This window comes from Lissotriton vulgaris, chromosome 8 (genome assembly GCF_964263255.1).
Source record: "Lissotriton vulgaris chromosome 8, aLisVul1.2, whole genome shotgun sequence".
NCBI classification, from domain to species: domain Eukaryota; kingdom Metazoa; phylum Chordata; class Amphibia; order Caudata; family Salamandridae; genus Lissotriton; species Lissotriton vulgaris.
The window spans coordinates 653,414,473-653,434,897 of NC_141696.1; the positions used below are offsets into that span (position 1 = coordinate 653,414,473).

General features: G+C 41.4%; 1 protein-coding gene across 1 annotated transcript in view; it reads right to left on the reverse strand.

Moving 5' to 3' along the window:
* LOC147697847 (zona pellucida-like domain-containing protein 1) overlaps window positions 1-20,425 on the reverse strand; it is a 496,253-nt gene that overhangs the window by 104,830 nt on the left and 370,998 nt on the right. The window contains exon 8 of the mRNA XM_086934524.1: window positions 14,787-14,955. Within this exon, the coding sequence (XP_086790650.1) occupies window positions 14,787-14,955 (169 nt within the window). The remainder of the gene's footprint in view (window positions 1-14,786; window positions 14,956-20,425) is intronic.

A 20,425-nucleotide genomic window follows, 5' to 3' on the forward strand; every position in this document is an offset into this window, starting at 1 on the left:
GTTAATGGGGTTCCGACAAAGAATAAGAAAATATGGCAAGATTTAGTGGATGTTAGGAAAGTCAAAAAGGCAACAGTGTATTTGAAGAAAAATAATAAGTACTATAAGAATGTATATGTTGCAGAAGAGGAAGTAAGTGATGAAGAGGATAGCGATTTGTGTGCTGGCCAAATTGAGAAAGTAGAGGCCTCTAAAAGTGAAGAAATATATGAACATTATAGTGTTCATCCTTTGCATTCCAAGGAAGTCATGGGGAATGCTATTGAGTTGTTTCAAATGAAACAAGCCAAAGGGAGTCCCATTAGTGTTTGGGAGGAAAGTTTGGAAGCTCGGTGTTTCCCACAGCTATTTCCCACAGGTCAAGGAGGAAGATATGATGAGCGACCTCATCAAATTCCTGCGTCTGAATACCGGACTTTACGATTGTATGCAGAAGATCCTAGGTTTCGGCAAAGCATTCCCTATTTGTTTCATCTCTTGTTTGAAAGCGATCTGTCAGGACTGTCATATGCAGTGAACCACATTTTAAAAAGTGGTATACAGATGCAAAACATCTCGGCAAGTGACTTTATGCATAAAGTCAATGTCCAAGACAGTATTTTGGATTCTCACTTAATTAATCTCATGGCGTGTCAGCGTGGTACTAATGAGTACTGGTACCGTCGTCATGGTGATTTAAAATGTATGCTGCGGAACTTAGGAACTCCAACATGGTTCCTCACTCTGAGCTGTGCCGAGTATGGCTGGGAAGACTTACTTGAATTTCTACGAGAGGCAAATGGAAATATTGAAAACATTGAATTCAAGACACCTGGAGAACTGTGTTCTTTGGATCCAGTGAATGTATGCAGGTACTTCAATCATAGATTTGAAGCTATGATGTCTTTCATCACAAATAAAAAGAATCCACCTCTTGGAGAGGTGTTGGATTTCTTCTGGAGAAAGGAGTACCAAGCAAGAGGTGCCCCTCATATACATATGTTGTTGTGGATCAAGGATGCACCTAAATTTGGAACAGATCCGAATGACTTAGTGATGAATTTCATAGAACAGTATTCTACGTGTGCTGTTCCAAACGCAACGGAGAAAAAAAGTCTAAGAGAACAAGTTCTACGTTTCCAAAGCCATCGTTGTGGAAAGTACTGTCGTCGTAAATTCAGAAACAAGGACAAGTTCTACACCAAATGTCGTTTCAACTTTCCACGACCGGTGATTTCTAAAGGAAGAGTGAACAGTTTGATGTCTTCGCTGCGACATAATGTGACGAGGAAATCACCCAAGAATACATACAATTTGAAAAGGAACGAAGAGTCCAAGTACATCAATGACTACAACCCAGTGATTTTGTCCATGTGGAATGCTAACATGGATATACAGTTTGTGGCTGACAACTGTATGGCTGTGGCTCGGTATGTGACATCTTACATCACCAAAAAAGAAAAGACCGAACTAAAGGATATGTGGGAGGACATTTCCCATGAAAAGAGCCTCAGCAAGAAGTTGTACAGTTTCAGTCTGAAGATGTTGTCGCATCGAGAAATCGGAGCTTACGAATGTTCTGATCGTTTGTCTTCAGCAAGTCTCTATGCCAAATCCAGGAGTCTCGTTTGGGCGAGTCTTGGTCTTGCTGCAACACGAAATCGAGTTCTAAAACCTGTCCGGGAAATTGAGTATTTGGCAGAAAAGGAACCAAACAGTACCGACATTTTGAAGACCAACATGTTGGATACATATTATCCAAATCGAAGCAGTCACCTTGAGAATGTTTGTCTATATGAGGTTCTCCAAAATTATATATTCAAGAGGAACATCAAAGAAGATATTGAGAAAGGAGTGTATGCTGTAATTGGAAGTGAGGGATGCCTGGTCAAGCAAAGAAAATGCCAATTAGTAAACCATCGAAAATTGAGTGGTGAATGTCCAGAAAAAAAGGAGTTTTTTTATTTAGCACTTTTGCAACTTTTCAAGCCTTGGCGTGCAGAAGAGGAACTGCTTGGAGATTTCCTCTGTTACGAAGACTCTTTCAATGCAGCCAAGGAGTCCATAGAATGTCCTGCTTTTTCTAAATATCAAGAAATGCTAACTTTGGAAATTGAGCAGGAAGCAACGATTGCAGCCGAGATTGCCAGAGACAGTTCTCAGGACAGTCAGAGTTCTGTTTCATTGAGTCAAGATCCACTTGGAGGACCTATTATCGAAAATGAAGCTGCCACTGCTATGAATGAAGTAGAAAGAGCCATGGCACATGCTCAGGAGGATTCAGTTAACTTAGAAGACTTGGAAAAACAACTCAACGTTGAGCAGAGGAAAATATATGATGAAGTTACCAAGGAAATTGAACACGGATTAAGTCATGAGAAGAACAAGTGCTCATGTACATCGTTGAAGCCTGTCCGACTGTACGTGAGTGGAGAAGCGGGAACTGGAAAAAGTTTCCTCATTAAAGCAATCTCTTGTTATTTGCAGGAAAGGACTGAGTCATCGCTGTCTTGTGTTGTCACCGCTCCTACTGGACTGGCAGCACATAACATTAAAGGTATTACTTTGCATCGTCTACTGATGCTGCCAGTGGAGCATGACAACAAATTACAATACAACAAGTTATCTGGAGATGCTTGCTGTGAAGTTTCAAGAGTCTTGAGGAAAATGAAACTACTTATCATTGACGAAGTAAGCATGGTTTCCAATGTCATGCTTGCCTTTGTGCATTTGAGAATGCAAGAAGTACTTAAAACTGAATATGATGTGTTATTTGGTGGGAAACACATCATTGTTTTCGGAGATCTTCTGCAGCTGACACCAGTAAAAGGTCAACCTGTGTTCAAAATACTCACGCATGAAGATACCAGGAAGTGCCTAGGGAGCATTGGCAACGTCAATATATGGTTAAACTTCAATTATGCTGAACTGCATCAAAATATGCGTCAGGCAAAGGATGAAGATTACAAGAATATTCTACAAGATATTAGAATTGGAAAAGTGACCGAGCATGGGAAAGAAGCTTTAAATGCACGATTACTGTCAAATTTATATCCCAAACAAGAGATTGTGCCTGAGAATATTTTTCAGAAAATTACTGAGAAGAAATCCGGGATATGTCTCATGCCAACTCTTGCAGAATGTGCCATCTTCAACAACAAAATGTTGAATTTAGAAAAGCAAGAGATTGTGAAACTTGAAGCTATCGACAAATTAGAGCATATGGGATCAACAATTATTTTGTCAGACAATTTGAAATCAAAATTGGATTCATTAGAGAAGACTATATCTAAAACAGCGGGTTTTGAAAAGACTTTGAATGTGTGTTTAAATTGTCGAATCATTTTGAGAAGGAATTTACATGTAGAAAGAGGTCTGGTAAATGGATCAATGGGTAATGTTGTTGATTTTGAGAAATACAGAAATAGAGATGGAGTAGAATTTTTAAGAATTAAATTTGATGGCATTGAGGAAGTACAGCAAATTGGTCGTTGTTCTGCTAGGTTTTTGCTTGTTAAAGACTTATATGTTCGCCGTAAACAGTTTCCTGTTTGCTTGGCATATGCGGTGACAATCCATAAATCGCAAGGTTTAAGTGTAGACTGTGCATTGGTGAATATTGGCAGTTCTGTGTTCAAGGAGGGTATGGCATATGTGGCATTGTCACGAGTTAGAACTTTATCGGGATTGTACTTGATTGACTGTGATGTCACAAACATTTGTGCGGATCTAGATTGTGTTAAGGAATACAATAGGTTAAGAAGAGAGTATGCGCCACATTTGCCTCAATATCCTTTGTTTGAGAAACGTGTGGTAGGCCGGAAACGTAGAAATAGCAGTAATAGTAGGGAGGTTGTTGCAAAAAGACTAAAAGTCAATGACCCGAAAATTGTTAGCAGAAAGAAAGTGGATTCTGTTGAAGATGTTGTCGGTTTTCAATTTGAAAACAGTTCTGGTGTCAACTGCTATGCAAATGTAGTGGTTAATGTTCTCTTTTCACTAGAGAGTTTAAAAGAACAGATTCTGTTGAATTCAGAACAAATTTTATGCTGTTTGTTGAATTCTGTTTTCGTAAAATGTAGCACTGATCGAACAAAAGTAGAAAGTGTGTCTGAAGTTCGTTATCTGTTAGATGAATGTTCAGGTCAAACAGACTTCTCTGAAAATAATCAGCAAGATTGTCAGGAGTTTTTAATGTATATGCTTGATATATTGCAAGTTGAGGGTGTAGATGTAGATCACCTGTTTGGGCTTTCTTATCAATGGCAGCATGACTGTGAGAATTGTAGGGTATCAAGTACTAGTAGTGTAGACTCAGAAAGATTTATATATTTAACTTTGCCAGACAGTAAATCAGTCTCCTTTAATAAGCTAGTAAATGCAGCGGATCACAACATGGAGTGTAGCCAATGTAAATCTGAAATGATGTCAACATTACTTATACGTAGATATGGACAGTATGTCATTTTAATGATGCAACGATGTAGGCCTGATGGATCAAAATTGTCAACTTTAATAAAAAATTTTGTGGCTTCTCAGCTTTCAATATCAGGAAGGACTTTTGTAACTGTAGCAATTATCTATCACGATGGTCCTTCAACAACTTCAGGACATTATACAGCTTATTTAAAGTCTCGAAACGGCTGGTCATTCTGCAATGATTCCGTTGTAACTTTCAAAAAAAAATTGCCGTTTGACCTTAAAAATTCTTACCTGGTGTTTTTAAAACCAAAATTTTAAAGAAAGAATCTCGGGATTTCCTGTGAAGAATTTTAAAATGTTCATGAAGTTGAGGGAATGTAAGTCTGCAATGCTGTCTAGATTATTGGTCCAAAACTTTTAATTATAATGTCATTTTGTAAAATCCGACTATATAAACCTGATGCAAGTAAGTCTGCTTCATAGTAAGCAGTATCAGTGTCATAGGAAAAGGAGAACATGAGTGACAAAGAAGGGTAAGATATTAGTAGTCCAGGATTGTGAAAATTATCTTAAATGTTTTCTTTTTGAAAGTTGCGAAAATAGAAAATGACGGGATTTGATTGGAAGAATTACAAGACTTGTGAATAGCTGCAACATGATTTGGCCAAGTGGAAACATGTGGTAGAATGTGAGAAGTCTTTTCTTGTATGTAACATATTTTTCGAATCGTTGGAGGTTTTCTTTCAGAAAGTGGCGGGCTTACAATATTTATAGCACAACACAGTGGACGCTGTTCATAGGACATCCTTCGACGTCATTGAAAGTAAGTTAATTTTAAGGAGTTTTGAATTCAGATTTCTTATGTTGAATGGGTTTTTTAAACACAATCATTTTGATTGTGTTTTTTTTTCCCCGCTGTTACATGATGAATACCTTCAAGTCACTGATTTAAGTGAAATTTGATACATTCTGAGAACAGCAAAAATAAACCATTTAACATGTATAATTAATGTTCTGCTTTTTGTACTTATGATATACATTTAGAAATGTGAGGTAGATATGGAGAAACTGAGTCTTCTGTAAGTGTCAATGTTAATGCTTACAGAGCTGTACTTCTGGGTACTGTTTTTTTTTTAAAAAAATTAATAGGCCTCACCTCAAAGAAAGCTCTTGAAAGCACACATCTTATTTGCATCCTGAAACAATCATTTAAAATGTTAGACTCAATTTTATGATGGCTTTACATCTTTTTTGCGCTGCTATTGCATCACTATTGTGAGACATTAGCAGTGCAAAAGAAGCACCATGTTCCAAAATAGGCCTCAGTTCATCAACATCAAGATACAGTTTGTTTAAAATATATATGTTTAGGATTGTGTAGGGGACGTAGAGAAGCAGAGGCTTCTGTAAATGTCAAAGTTGTTGAAAAACTGTTTGTTCTTGAACCTTTTCCCTTGTCTTTTCTAATTTTTAAATACATGTTTTAATATTTTTGGAAATGTTTGTTCTCTCTTTTACAGATTGAAAGTATGAAAAAATATTTTAAAAAGGTAACAAGAATTATAAGGTAAATGTTTTCTACTCTTTTTACCCGCAATGCACTGCTGATGATGTCACTGACACTATCTCTGATTTACTCTCTATAGCTGTCTTTCTTTTTACATTATTCTCTGTTTACTTCCCTTATACTAACTCTTCTTTTTTTTAAAAAAATATTTTTTTGGTTCGCTTCAAGTTCGCGAACCGGTCAGCGAACTTGAAGCGAACCAAAAGAAATAGAGCTTGCCAGAGTGATAAACATTCTAGCAATTTTATTTGAAAGGGGAGGTAGTTCTGAAAAGAACTTTTTTTTTTTGTTTTTGTTGTTTTTTTTTTTTTTTTTTTTTCTGAACATTTTTTGATTTTTTTGTATTTTTAGAACAGTTTTATGTTTTTTTTGTGTTTTTTATGGAGGGGAAACAACAAAAAAACAGGTATTGAAAAGGGCTCAACAGGAGCAAAAAAAAAATTACTGCTTGGGTGCGTTAGGGCACTTATGGTTTTCGAACACCATATTGATCAAGTTCACGCTCATGTTCCCATACGAGAGCATAGCACCACAATATATACAGGTAAACCTCATATGTTTAAAGTTTGGCTGAATATTTGGCACAGTTTCCTGTGCCTCTCTTCCTGTCAAAGACATTGTTGACGTAGATCTGGGCACAGGAGTTGTCGTTGGATTGTCTTGTAGGTCCCTCAACTCTGCCCGGCTGTAGTTTAAGGGATGCCACCTGGCCATATGGCGATGCATAGTATAGTTCCCCATACTATATTTTTTCTCTGTGCCTCTAGACAATCTGTATTTACAGATGAGGCAGGTGGCATATTTAGCATTCACCTTCTTCTCCCCTGGAGGGATGGAAAAAAACTGCCAGATGAAACTTGTTTTCCTCTTAGAAACACGGGGCAACTCCGGGATAAATTCTGGTTGATCTCTATCCTCTTCTTCTTCTTCCTCCTCTTCCTCCTCTCTGTTGGAGATAAATTGACTTGGAGGTCCTCTCTTCTTATGAGGAGGTGGAGGTGGTGGTGGGGGTGCACCAGCTGCAGCAAGTATAGAAGCCATTGCTGAACTCCAGGAAAATGGTCTTTCTCTCACCAAGATGAAAGTCAGAGTGAGGAAAGAAGGAGGGGTTTACATGATTTGGGAAAAGCAAAAGTTCTGAACCAATGAAAAGTGTTATTTTTAGGTCACATGACCTAGTCATACATCATTTGGAAACCAAAAGTGAAATGAACCAATGAAAACTTTGATAAACAAGTCACATGACCTGTTCCGCTTACGTTACGCGGTGCGCGCCGCGTCTCGGATCGCTTCCGGTTCGCGGTCCGGAGCACTTCCGGGAGCGCTAACGCGGCACGTCATTAGACGCATTACGCGACAACGTGATACGTCGCGCTTCCGCGACGCGTCACAGTTCCGCTAACGTAACGTTTACCGGTTCGCGTACTAGATCGCGGCATCAAGATGAGCTAACGGAAAGCTTCCCGGTTCGCGAACTGGAAGCGAAGAAAAAAAATATTTAAAAAAAAATTATTAATAAACATCTAAAATATATTTTAAGATTTAAAGAAGAATACATTTTACAGTTACAGATGTTAGCTTTTAAAAAACCAATGAAATTCACAGAAAAAAACATAGGTTATAGACCATATATAGTTAGGAATTTGCATTTACAAAACCTTGAAAATTCACTGAAAAAACCATAGGTTATAGACCATATATAGTTAGGGATTAGCATTTAAAAAACCTTATTTTATTTGCACAAAACCATTGAAATTCCATATATAGTTAGTTGCGCTAACTATATATCGCGCACCCGCAATCCACTGCTGATGATGTCACATATTACATCATTCATGACATGGTCAGTGACATCACTGATGACATCACTGATGACAACATCCAGTGACTGTATGTTTCTGTAAAGTGTAAATATGTCTTACATATTGAAGAATGAGTGGATGTATAAGTGTCTGGATGAAGGATTTAGTAGGTGCATGACTGACTGTATGAGTGAGTGATTAAATATGTCTCACTGAGTGCATGGGTTAGTGACTAAACTGTCTTAATTTGTGCATTATTATGTCTGTTGTTCTGTAAACTGCTGCATGTGTTGATAAGTAGCTATATGAGTAACTATATGGGTTATTGATTGGTAGCCCAGGTATTTGTATGGGAGACTGAGTGTGTGTGTGGGTGGCTGGGAGGTGTATGACTCTGTGCATAGATGTGTGAGCAGTTGATTCCCTAGGTGTATGGTTTCAAAAGTGCATGTGGAAACAGCTGTATGGGCGGTTGACTGTGTGTATGAGTGTATTGGTGAGTGAATGGATATCTCAGTGCTACATGTCAAAGTAAGTACATATGTAAAAGACAGTACATGTGAGAGTTGACATATATAAATAACTGTGCGTAAGAGCCAGTGAATGTGTGAGTGGCTGTATGGATCATTGTGAACTTGTATCAGGGATTGTATAAGAGAGAAAATATGTGTTAGTATATATTTGAATAAGTAAAGTTTGTATAACTGTATAGTTCAGGAAATGGAGGTGTGATTGATTGTTTGCATGACTGACTAGTTGTGTGAGTAACTCCATGGATGAGTGACAGTCTGTGAGTGTCTGTTTACACTGATTGTATCTAAGGTTACATTAGAGTCTGAAGAGGTTCATTGTATTATCACATGAATGATATCATGAGTGATGTCACTAGTGATGTCATTTGAGATGTCATCAGTGATGTCATCAGTGATGTCATTTGATATGTCATCAGTGATGTCATCAGTGATGTCATTTGAGATGTCATCAGTGATGTCATCAGTGATGTCACTGACCATGTCATGAATGATGTAATATGTGACATCATCAGCAGTGGATTGCGGGTGCGCGATATATAGTTAGCGCAACTAACTATATATGGAATTTCAATGGTTTTGTGCAAATAAAATAAGGTTTTTTAAATGCTAATCCCTAACTATATATGGTCTATAACCTATGGTTTTTTCAGTGAATATATATATATGTCCACCGCTTGGCTCCCTTTCCCTTCGCTAGGCGCTCATGGGGACAAATATGTTCTGCTTATAAACTGTATTGTTGTTTGTCTGACTGAATAATGTGACCAACATGAAATGCCATCACTCGCCAACACTGTATAAATCCCTGAGGGCGGCGATTACCAGTCCTAGTAAGCACTACACGGTGTATCCACCCCAATAAAGCACCATTTTGCAGACTAAGCCCACTGGAGGGCGGTATTCTAGCACCATTAGGTTCTCCATGGTTTCCCCTCGCAAAGATTACGTTCATTATGAAATTTTTAATTAACGCTAAAATGTTAAAATGGATAAAAGTGGACAGCATGCAAGACCCAAAATTAGGAAAGTTAATGGTAATGCATCCCCAGGCTTCTTGTTGGTTGAAAATGTTTAAAATAACTATACCAGTGCCATGAAGGTAATCCATAGACTACCAGTCCCAGAACACCCAGAACTGATGGGCGGGACCCAGAGACCGAGGGGGTGTAACTTCAATGTTTTGTTTGTTTCATAAAAATGTGAGCTTCACACACTAAGCTGACCGTGATCAAGACAGCGGACGCTGTCAAAACGCGTTGGTTGCTTTTTTGTTGTTTGACCCCCCACATGGATTGATGGAAATAAATTTCGAACTTTCACTGATATAAGCATTTCAGAGCCGTCTTTTCAGCGTCTCCATTCTTCCCCGGGACCGGGGAAAACCTGTTGCAAATATATATATATATATATATATATATATATATATATATATATATATATATGGTGTGTACATGATCCTTTCTGTTATTTTAAGTCAATTGGTCCAGTAGTTGGTAAGTTAGAAGGGTTAAACACTTAGAGGCTGATTATGTTCTTGTTCGGAAAGCCTCCTGCCTCAGGTTGGTGGCATTTCGACCGAGATTGTTGGTTTCACTTCTGACCGCATAGAATTTAGGCGGTCAGAAGTGAAACCGGCCAGTCATTCCGGTTGGCTTCCGACATGCTCAAGGAGCCTGTAGTCCAGTCGGAGACTGGCCCATAATCCATATGGATGGTGTTTTAAACTGTCCGGATTACCATGCTCAGTTTCCCCAAGGCTTTCAATGCTGGGCTTCCTGACATGGGAAGCCTGACGGAGAGCGAGTTTGGGAGCCCATAGCAGGGCCCCCTTCTGTTAGTGGCCTACGGTTGCAATGCAGGGATGAACACAACCTCCCATTTCCCTAAGGGAGCTTGTGCTATGGCGGGTTTACATCCATAGCACAGGCACCCATAGGGAAATGTGAGTATGCGACCACACCATGTGCGGTCGCCTCTAAAATTAGGCGGTCAGGACCACCAATCGAAGTTACGTCAGTCACGTTTCCGTGATGCGTCTGCCAGACATAGTAATACGTCCCCAAGTGATATATTGGGAAGCTGAAGGCCACAGTAATTATGTGGTATAATGCAGTATATGACAATGCAATATATGATTTATGGCTGCCTTTGAAAAAGTAAAAAGGCTGCCTTGTGGCCTTTACAACTTGCCATTTTCTTGGTTAGGGCCTCAGATATAGTTATGTAGTATATGTTCTATTTTTTTCGACCTACTACCACTTTATAAAAGTGGTAATAAGTAGGGAAAGTTATTTATATGTTTCTATATAATTTTTTAAAAAATCACGGCATACCGCGGTACTACCTAGAAAGTGTTGTGAAGCTCAAATCTTTTTTTTTAATCCTGTAAAAAAGTTAAATACGCTGTACTGTACTATATTTTCTCAATATAAAAAATACATGTATATATATTTTTATAAATTAATGGAGTACTGCAGAGCTACTTATAAATTACAGTGCTACTTATACAAAAGAAAACACTACTACCTTATATATTGGGGAAAGGTACTTTAGTACAGTTTAAATTTTTTTTTTTTACATGGCTGTTTTTTAAAACTTTTTATACTTAAGGGCTTATTACAATGTTGGTCGGAAATTCCCCTGACCAACACCATGGCGGAAACTGGACCGACCGACCTCTGGTCAGCGGTCTCGACCGCCTAATTAGGATGCAACCACACATGGTGCAGTCACATTCCCACATTTCCCTATTGGATCTTTTGTTACGGCCGTAAACCGACCGTAGCACAAGCTCTCATAGGCAAATGGGAGGTTGTGTTAATCCCTGCACCCTGCTCAAGGTGCCTGCCACAATGTGCAGTGATTGGTCCCCAACCACGGGCCAAAAACAGAAAAAGGAACTGCTAGGAGCCTCCAATCACGCGTTGCTACAGGTTTTCCATGTCGGAAAGCGTGGCATGGTACGCCCGCTGTGCCTGAGCGCACAGCGGCCGCCATTGAGCAGTTCTGGAAGGGGCTGAACAGCTGTGAAGTGGTAACCACTGGAAAGAACACTGGATGTGGCGTGGATGCGGGGATGTGTGTGTGAGCGGGTGTTGTAAATATTTTAATAAGGGAAGTCTTACCTCGAAGTCGGTCCTGTGTCTTCGTTTCTCTTGCTCTCCTGCGTCTGCTTACAGGAACAGGAAGTAGGCAGCCAGGCTCCCTCCCCTGAGCCAATCACAACACTTCAATGCAGTGGTGGGATTGGTAATTGGCAACGGGACAAGGCATGCAGCCAGGGGCTGGAGGAGTCAGCATTTTTTCCATGCAGGCTGTAATGCAGCCTGCATTATGAACAGGCAAATGTGCATGACTGCTTTGGGCAGCCTGAGTGGGTTGACCAAACAATCATTTCCCACTTGAGTGGGCATGCAAATCCACCCATGACTTGCCCTGTGCTTGGAGCAGTCCTAACCACCCTCCCACCCGCAAAGGAAACATAGCATGGTTACATGAGTAAGGTGTCATCATGTGATGATTGTTCCTCCTCTGCGCTGCTTGAAAGCAGTGGGGCGACTCTCTTCCGCCATAGCGGATGAGCAGCCACTGGGGGCGCAATCCGCTGCACTCTCTCCAAATCTGTGACTCAGTCATGGGGAGCCTCAGCCAGGTGGAATTTCACAAGCCTGGGTACAGCAGTCACCACCAAGTCCACTGGTGAACCTCCCGTAACAGTTGATACAGCAGGGCCCTCTTAGGCGTGAAGTTGCAGTGCTCCCACCACACAAGTTCGGCACAGCTCAGGGGCCTCACCCTCCACAGCATCCACCTAGCCCAAAATCATCCAGCCTGTGATGCAGAGAGGTGGCACCCACCATTGGTAATCCCCTTTGTGCACCTCGGTGTAGTGGTTGATCGTAGTATGCGATGCAGACTGCCTACGTTGGGGCGCAGGAGCGCCTCTACTATTAACAGCTCCAACGTGCACAAGACGGTCTTCTCACAAAGGTCAGCAACATGTGTCCATGCGACCTGCCAGACTTCACCACCAGGTACGGGCATTCTTCGTGCCTCAATGTCTACCGCCATGGCTCATCGACTCCACAGCTCCTCCACATCCCCCTCCAGGCTCCAGACACAGGTTCAGTGAGGCATCCAGGGTCCAGACACAGGTCCAGCGAGGCATCCAGGCTCAAGTCTCAAGTCCAGCAAGGCATCCAGGCTCCAAACGCAGGTCCAGCGAGGCATCCAGGTTCCAGGCGCAAGTCCAGCAAGGCATCCAGGCTCAAAACACAGGTCCAGCAAAGCATCCAGGCTGCAGATGCTTGCCCAGCGTGGCATTCACGCTCCAGTCGCAGGTCCAGCAAGGTATTGAGGCTCCAGATGCAGGTCCAGTGAGGCATCCTGGTTCTCATCCTGGTCATCCTGGATGTTGGGTGGCTTACAGGGGTTGTTGATGTGTGCTTCACTTGGCCCAGGCTGCAACATTCTGCATTTTTGGGGATTTTATACCTATTTTCTATTGGATGTTGACTGATAGGCTATTTTTTGCATTAGAGACAAAATAAACTCATGTTGGGCTGGCTAACGTGAGCTTTTTTTGCCACTAATGGACCTCTCTGTAGTTTTTGCCCGCTAACGTCGGATTTCCTATCGCGGATTTCCTATCGCCTTCGCGCTGATGTTAGCAGCAGTTTTCACCGCTTTTCCCTGAAACTATCGCCTGTTAGCGGCGTGTTGTGAATACACCGCTAATGCAGCGATAATTTCACGCGGTACGCAGCGATAAGAAAACGCATGGTAACTGAGGTTAGCGATTGTTTTCACCGATTTGTTGAGAATATCCCTCTATATTTTAATTAGTGCAAGAAGAGATTTTTGTACTCAATGAACAGACTCGAAAAGTAAAAAACTAGATATCATCATGCACAAACATGAAAAGACCATTTGAGAGGTTTACGTATTTTAAAGCATGTGTATGTTTAAGCCTGGTAAGAGTGGAAAATAGCATCAACTGCAGCCATAGAAGGCCACATTACGAATAATTCAGAATTCGATGAGGAAATTCCAGGTAACCGAAATGTTTACTGCCCAGTTTTTCCATATAGAATTTCTACAATTATGAGTTACTCCCTATAGAACAGGATTAACTGTGCTGAACTGGTTTCACTGTGCAGAATTCCACACTTGTTTTACTGTTCTGTAAAGGTTAATGCTTTTATTTACTGCCTGCTCAGAGCCAGTGGCAAATGTGAGCTAGGGCTGGGGTGCATGTGATGAGGATAGGGGGCTGGCAAGAGTAGGGCAGCCGCGGCCGGTAATGGGAGTACCGGCCGGGCGGTGACGTGGGGAGGGGGAGGGGCAGGGTGGGGGGTAGTAATGTATGGATTACAGACTTTAACAGGTAAGTAAACATATAAATAAATAAAACGAATCTCGTTGCATTCACTGCTTCACCAAATGCGATGCAGTGCGCGCAACAACATTTGTTTTATTTATTTATATGTTTACTTACCTGTTAAAGTCCGTAATCCATACATTACTACCCCCCCACCCTGCCCCTCCCCACGTCACCGCCCAGCCAGTACTCCCACTACCGGCCGCGGCTGGAGTAAGGTAGGGAAAGGGAGACTATCACTGGGAAGAGGTAAGCAGTGCATTTCCCCCATGCCACTGCTGAGGGCCAGGTATGGGCTGGAAAATGGGTTGGGCTGCAATACTACCCTTTCACCATGGTGATTTTACTAGGCAGAATTAGCAGCCAGTAAGACTGGGACCAGTGTTCCCAGACCAAATAAATCTGGATATGGGAACACTGACCCATATGTGATCGAGCAGAGCGAAAGTCCATTTGAGAATTCTGTACCGGTTAACTCATTTATCTGGACCATGGTGTCTCCTCTGCAGTCCATAGCTTTTCAATAGCGGATTAAATTAATTCCTTGTTTCTTCTTTAGCTGTCCAATCCCTTCTATTGGCTCACATTACAAGACACCTTTCAGTGCCCCTCAGGTTTTGGCTACTGTGGGCCAGGATTTAACAATCATAACCAGTTATTTTAAAAATTGAGTACAAGAACGTTTTTTACAAAATAGAGAATAATATGTATATTGTTTCAACAATTTGTATTTACTACCACAACTGTGCATGATTGCCTTCTCCTCCCACTATTAGTGCATTTGCATATATCATTGTGTAATATTGTTTTATAATTTATAGAGGTTATCAAAAAAGATATGTAAACACTGAATCAGCTTCATGAGTTTGGCTCCATGTGTTTCGCTCTATAAGGAGATGATAGCAAGGTGCATGTGGGACAGAAATATGTGATTTCTCAAGTAAGAGATAATGTATAATGTAGTAGTACCAGATTATGAGTTTTTCGTTGTGGTAATAAATGTGTGAGTGTTTGAATATTAGCACACTTGTTCAAATAACAGATATTATTAGACCACTGGTAATTTCACTTACAGGGCATGAATTGCTTTAGATGTACCATACCTTAAAACCTGCACATGATGTTGTCAAACAGAGACGAGTGATACAGTGAAGGTAATATGTTGACACTGGCATCCCTGAGTGCTCAGTGAACCGGAAAGCCGAAAAGGAAAATCTGGCATTTTGAGCATCTCCATTCAGATTGATCACAGTTAATGGATCCTTATTGCATCTGAAATAAATGACACATTAAATTGTTAGGTGTGGTAAAAAAAATTCGCTTGCAATGGTAGGGATATTGTGATGTGAGGATTAACTACTGATCTCACTATTGCATACTAGACTTTATTATTTTATCCAGGTCGATGATGAAACACCATATTACCGTTACTGTTAATATTTGAAGTAAAAGCTACGTGAAGCGACCAAACAAAGGAAGCAAGAAAAGGCTAAATAAAGTAATGTATTGCGGTAATAAACATAAGAGAAGACTGGATGGTCAGCCTAAAAAGACAGTCACCAGTGGCCCTACTAACTACTGCCTCAGTCCCCTTCGGTGTGCTCCAATATCACTGTGTTCTAACTTCCAAAAGTAGCGGGAAATGAGCGCCTACCAAAATAGAAGTAAATAAAGTCACTACACATTCCCCTTCCTTTATATAACAATTTCTTTGAAATGAGTAAAAGAAACAAATGAGAGATTAAAGTATCAATGCCAATATTAGCAATTCCACTTTGAGGGAGGTCCACATGTGTGTCTCAGTCTCTGTAGAACATCAGTAGGCAATTGCTATAGTTCTTCAGTAGACAAATTAGGTTCAGCTTCTCCCCTCCCCTGTCTGCAACTGGCCCCATGTGAAATGTATACATCCTCGGAGTATGGAATGCTTTGATACCTTTCTACAACGCAACCCTTATCTTGAACACGTCTTTTGCAAAAGGCAATTTTGGATAAGTTACAGTCAAAGTGTGAAATCCCGGTATTGTATAGAATGCCTAGGTAATGTATAGAATGCCTGATGGTTTAGAGGCAAACTAGGAAATATACGTTTTTTGTGAAAATGTTACATACTTTTCCTAGGCATTCTATACAATTCCTAGGCATTATACAGAATGACCAGTACCATTTACGCAAAGTGTTAAAAGGGCACAAGATAAGAAACCTTTATTAATTAATAAGCATTTGAAACTGAAAGAACAAAACTACGAAATAAAGTACAGGATATTCTTACCGGAAAACAATGAAAGCAGAACTGAGATTGAAGTACTTGTTACACTAAGAAAGGCCGGATTAGGTGTATGATATACTTTGCCGGCATACAATCGGGCAATGTATACAATGCCTAGGCAATATGTCTTTCGAGCCGCACAGGCACCAAAAGAGGTGGAGGTGTGGCTGTCATTTTTATAGAACAGTTAGTATTAACCTCCTCGGCCCCTACCATGATTCAGGGAATTGAGGGGCTACACTTTTGTTTTCAGGTGAGTCCTCAGCCATCTTTAGCAGGATTAGTGATCTACCACCCACCTGGCGGTGAGGATCCCAATTTATTTACTCTGCTGGAAACGATTGTTCAGAGCTCCCTCCTCCACCCTCAATTCATCGTGGTCGGGGATTTTAACATTCATATGGACAAAACAGACTGTGCTCTTGCAGAGCTGTTGAGATCCACACTAAATACGGCCAAGCTGAGGCTGATTAACGACGGCCCCACGCATAGAGCGGGTCACATGCTCGATCTAATTTTCTCTAATATTAAGGATGTGAAGCCAGAGGCACCACTACCGTTAATATGGTCAGATCATTCATTGATCCCATTTAAACTGAATATGGCTTCTGATAGTCCTGCTTCAAGCAAATGCTCTTTTTTGAAGAGACAATGGAAAAAACTAGCCCCCGATATTATGGGCCCTGTTCTGGCGCAGAATATCCCATCTCTCACCTCAAATGCTAACATAGACGCACAGCTACTCAATGATTGGGTCGGGAATATGGTTTCTTCTATCGCACCAGCCTCACGAGCAATATCTAAACGGGACTCTCCCTCCGCTCCCTGGTTCTCTCAGAACCTTAGGACGGAGAAAGCAGCCTGCAAGAAGCTGGAGAGACTGTGGAGGGCAAACTACGGGCCCGCAGAAAAAAACAAATATAAGGAAGTATCCCAAAAACTACAGAAGGCTATTAGAAAGACAAAAAAACAGTTATATGCGGATTCTATCCAGCAGGCAGAGCAGTCGAGCAAACAGATCTTTAAGGTGGTACAGTCCTTTTTTAAACCTAAATGCATCGAGAGGGAGGTCCCCCCGTCAACCACTCTATGCGAAAACATCTCTGAGTTCTTTGATCAAAAAAATCAAACAAGTTTACGAGTCCTTTGGGCCAGAAAAAAAAACTGTGAAAACGGACCTAGCTATCAAAGATGTGATGGGTGAAACCTTAGCTCAATTCCAGGCGGTACCCCTGAGTGTGGTGAGGCAAGAACTAAACCGCTGCAAATCTGGTTCACCGGACGACCCATGTCCATCTAAACTATGGTGCACCATAGCTGATTTTGTGGCCCCCACATTACAACAAATCTGGAATTCGTCCATCGTCTCGGGGGTATTCCCGAACATCTGGAAACATGCAACCCTCCTCCCGCTTAAAAAAAACCTAATGGGGATCCAGAAGACCTCAGCAATCTTCGCCCGATCTCTCTGTTAGCTGCACCGGGAAAAATGTTCGAGAAAATAATACAGCGCCAGTTGAGCAAATTCATCGAAGATAACAAGATACTACATGAGACGTAACGCAATCAGGCTTTCGTCCCGGCTTTAGCACGGAGACAGCACTAATTGAGGTGGCAGAGTCAGTAAGGTGGTCGATGGATGCAGGAAGCTCAGCGATGCTGGTACTCCTGGATCTGTCGGCCGCCTTCGACACGGTTGATCACGCTAGACTCTTGATGCGACTGTCTGAGATAGGCATCCTTGACCAGGCTCTGGGGTGGATACATTTGTATCTGTCCCAGAGAACACAGAAGGTGGCACTAGGGACTGTCTCCTCAACACCCAAAGTCCTCAGCTGTGGCGTCCCGGAAGGGTCGGCACTCAGCCCCCTCTTGTTCAACATCTACCTCGCTCCTCTCTTTATGCTGATTGCCAATTGGGGTGTCAAGGCAATCTCATACGCCGATGACACCCAATTGGTATTTCCGTATTCAGAGGTGTCGCAGGAGTCCTTCTCGAGCTTCAAGGGCTGTCTCCAAGATGTGGCCTGTTGGATGAATATGAATAAATTAAAACTAAACGCTAATAAAACGGAAGTGATCTTTTTTGGTAAAGGCCCCACTCCTCCCTCAGAGATATGGTGGCCAGCGGAGATGGGTCAAGCCCCCTCACCCAGCCTCACAGCAAAAAATTTGGGAGTGCGATGGGATGACAGCCTGTCCTTTACCTCGCATATTCAACAAGTAGTCGGCTGCTGCTTGAGTAAGCTGAGGAATCTCCTCAAGATTCTGAGACTTCTCCCTGAGAGTTGTCGGAAAACAGTAATCCATGCCACAGTAACATCTAGGCTGGATTACGCCAACGGCCTCTATCTGAGCTTACCTAAATACCTTACTCAAAAACTTCAGCTGGTCCAAAATGCGGTTGCGAGACTGTTAATGCGGATTCCTTTTAAGCATTCAGTTTCATCAGTATCTTCGATCACTACACTGGCTACCAGTTGCCAGCAGAATCAAATTTAAGGCACTCACGTTGGCATTTAGATCTCTGTTTGGCACCTGTCCTAAGTATTTGAAAACCCGGCTCCTGAGATACTTCCAGGCCCGTGCGCTTCGTTCCAATTGCCGCGTTCAACTTGCCGTTCCACGAGCAAGAAGGGCTCGGCTGGGGGGTCGAACTTTTTCGGCAAATGTTGCGACACTGTGGAACACCCTGCCCCCAGCAATTCAGCAAGCCCCCTCTGAACATTGCTTCAAGCGGTTGCTAAAGACTTGGCTCTTTGCCCAACCACGCTAAGCTCCCTCACTTCAGTTCTCTGGGTTAACTGTGTTCTTCCTAGCGCCGGGACACCTCCTCGTGAGGTAGCTGTTCGCGCTTTACAAAATAAATGCTGTATTATTATGTATAAAATATCAATCATTTCATACTTTGACGTTCGATTTTCAGGCATTCTATACATTAACTAGCCATTTTATAGAATGCCAGATTTCACACATTGAAGGGCGGGAATAAAATGGCTGGATTAGGCGTATTATATACTTTGCCGGCAGACAATCCGACAAAGTATACAATGCCTAGGCAATGTATAAACTATCAATCATTTCATATTTTTTTGGTTCGATTTTCAGGCATTTTCAGGCTTTCTATACATTACCAAGGTATTCTATAGAATGCAGGATTTGACACTTTGAATGTAAGAGATACATTCCATTTACTCCTGTCCTCATATACTACCTATGTCCAGTGAACTTCCTTGAACTTCGTTGGTGACCCATACTTGTTTAAAACTTGTTTAGGGATACCTTGTAGTAATACTCAGAGCAGATCACCTTTTGCAAAATAGTTGGTTTGTTCTTTTACGGTTGGTTTTTTACTCGATCTTGTTTTCAGTTTTTTGTATTTCCAGTGAGAGCTTGTTCTTTTACATCATTTGACCACCAAGCAAAGGGCAAAATGTGCTTCATTATCACTCTTGAATGTTGCTACTTTTCAATCCCCTATGTTTGTTGTCCTTTGGGCTTTCAAAGGTTCTGATACTGTTGCTTCTACACTTAAGTGTTTGACACTGCCAGTTGCATGACTTCTCTTCCTTTCGACTAATCTGTGGCTTTGGGGATAGTAAGGAGTTGTTTTTAAATGTGCTAAATTATTTTTCTTCAGATAGCTTCTGATTTCATGTGATGTAAATTAGACACCATTGTCAGTTACCATTGTCTCTGGTAGTCTTTCTCTATTAAATATGTCTTCCATAAATATGGTTGTGTCAGCAGGTATCTCTTTCATAAATTCTATTTCAATTCACTTGCTTTTGTAGTTCACCGTAATTGTTGCATATCTGTGACCTACGGATAAGGCATAGATTGTTCCTATAACATCTAAGCTCAACTTTTGCACGTCGTTGGGGGCTTCAACGACTGTATATGACGCTTAACGTGTGCACAAACGTTTTTCCCAACTAATTCAAGCTATGAACTCATTGATCCAATCTTCTACTTCTTTATCCATTCCAGGATACCAGTAGTTTTCTTTCTAACTCTGGGGTATATTCACAAGGGGATAGTACCACCCGAGCATCACTTTTAGCAACATTCTGGTGGCTCTATGCCCTCATCGATAATTAATAAGCGGTGCTAAGCCCCATTGAGTGGCTTAATGCTTCCTTGTAAATTGGGCCCCTTGAAATGCAGTACTTTGCCTGAAAGGGGTGGTCAATGGGTGTTGCTGCGGGCGTTCCACCGGAACACCCATTGCATTTTGATGCTGCCCAAGATTTATAAGGATGTGTAAATCTGAGGCAGCGCCAAAATTGAAAGCCATGCAATATCAGGCGCTAGAATGGCGCAATTAGGAGGAATACTAATTTTTAGCTCCAACACTAGGGAAAACATAGGAGTGTGTCATATTGTTGTAAATAAGCATCCTTGCGTTTTAGAAATGGAGTGTGGTGCTACCAAAATTGTTGCAGCTCTGGCATTTCCTTGTAAATATGCCCC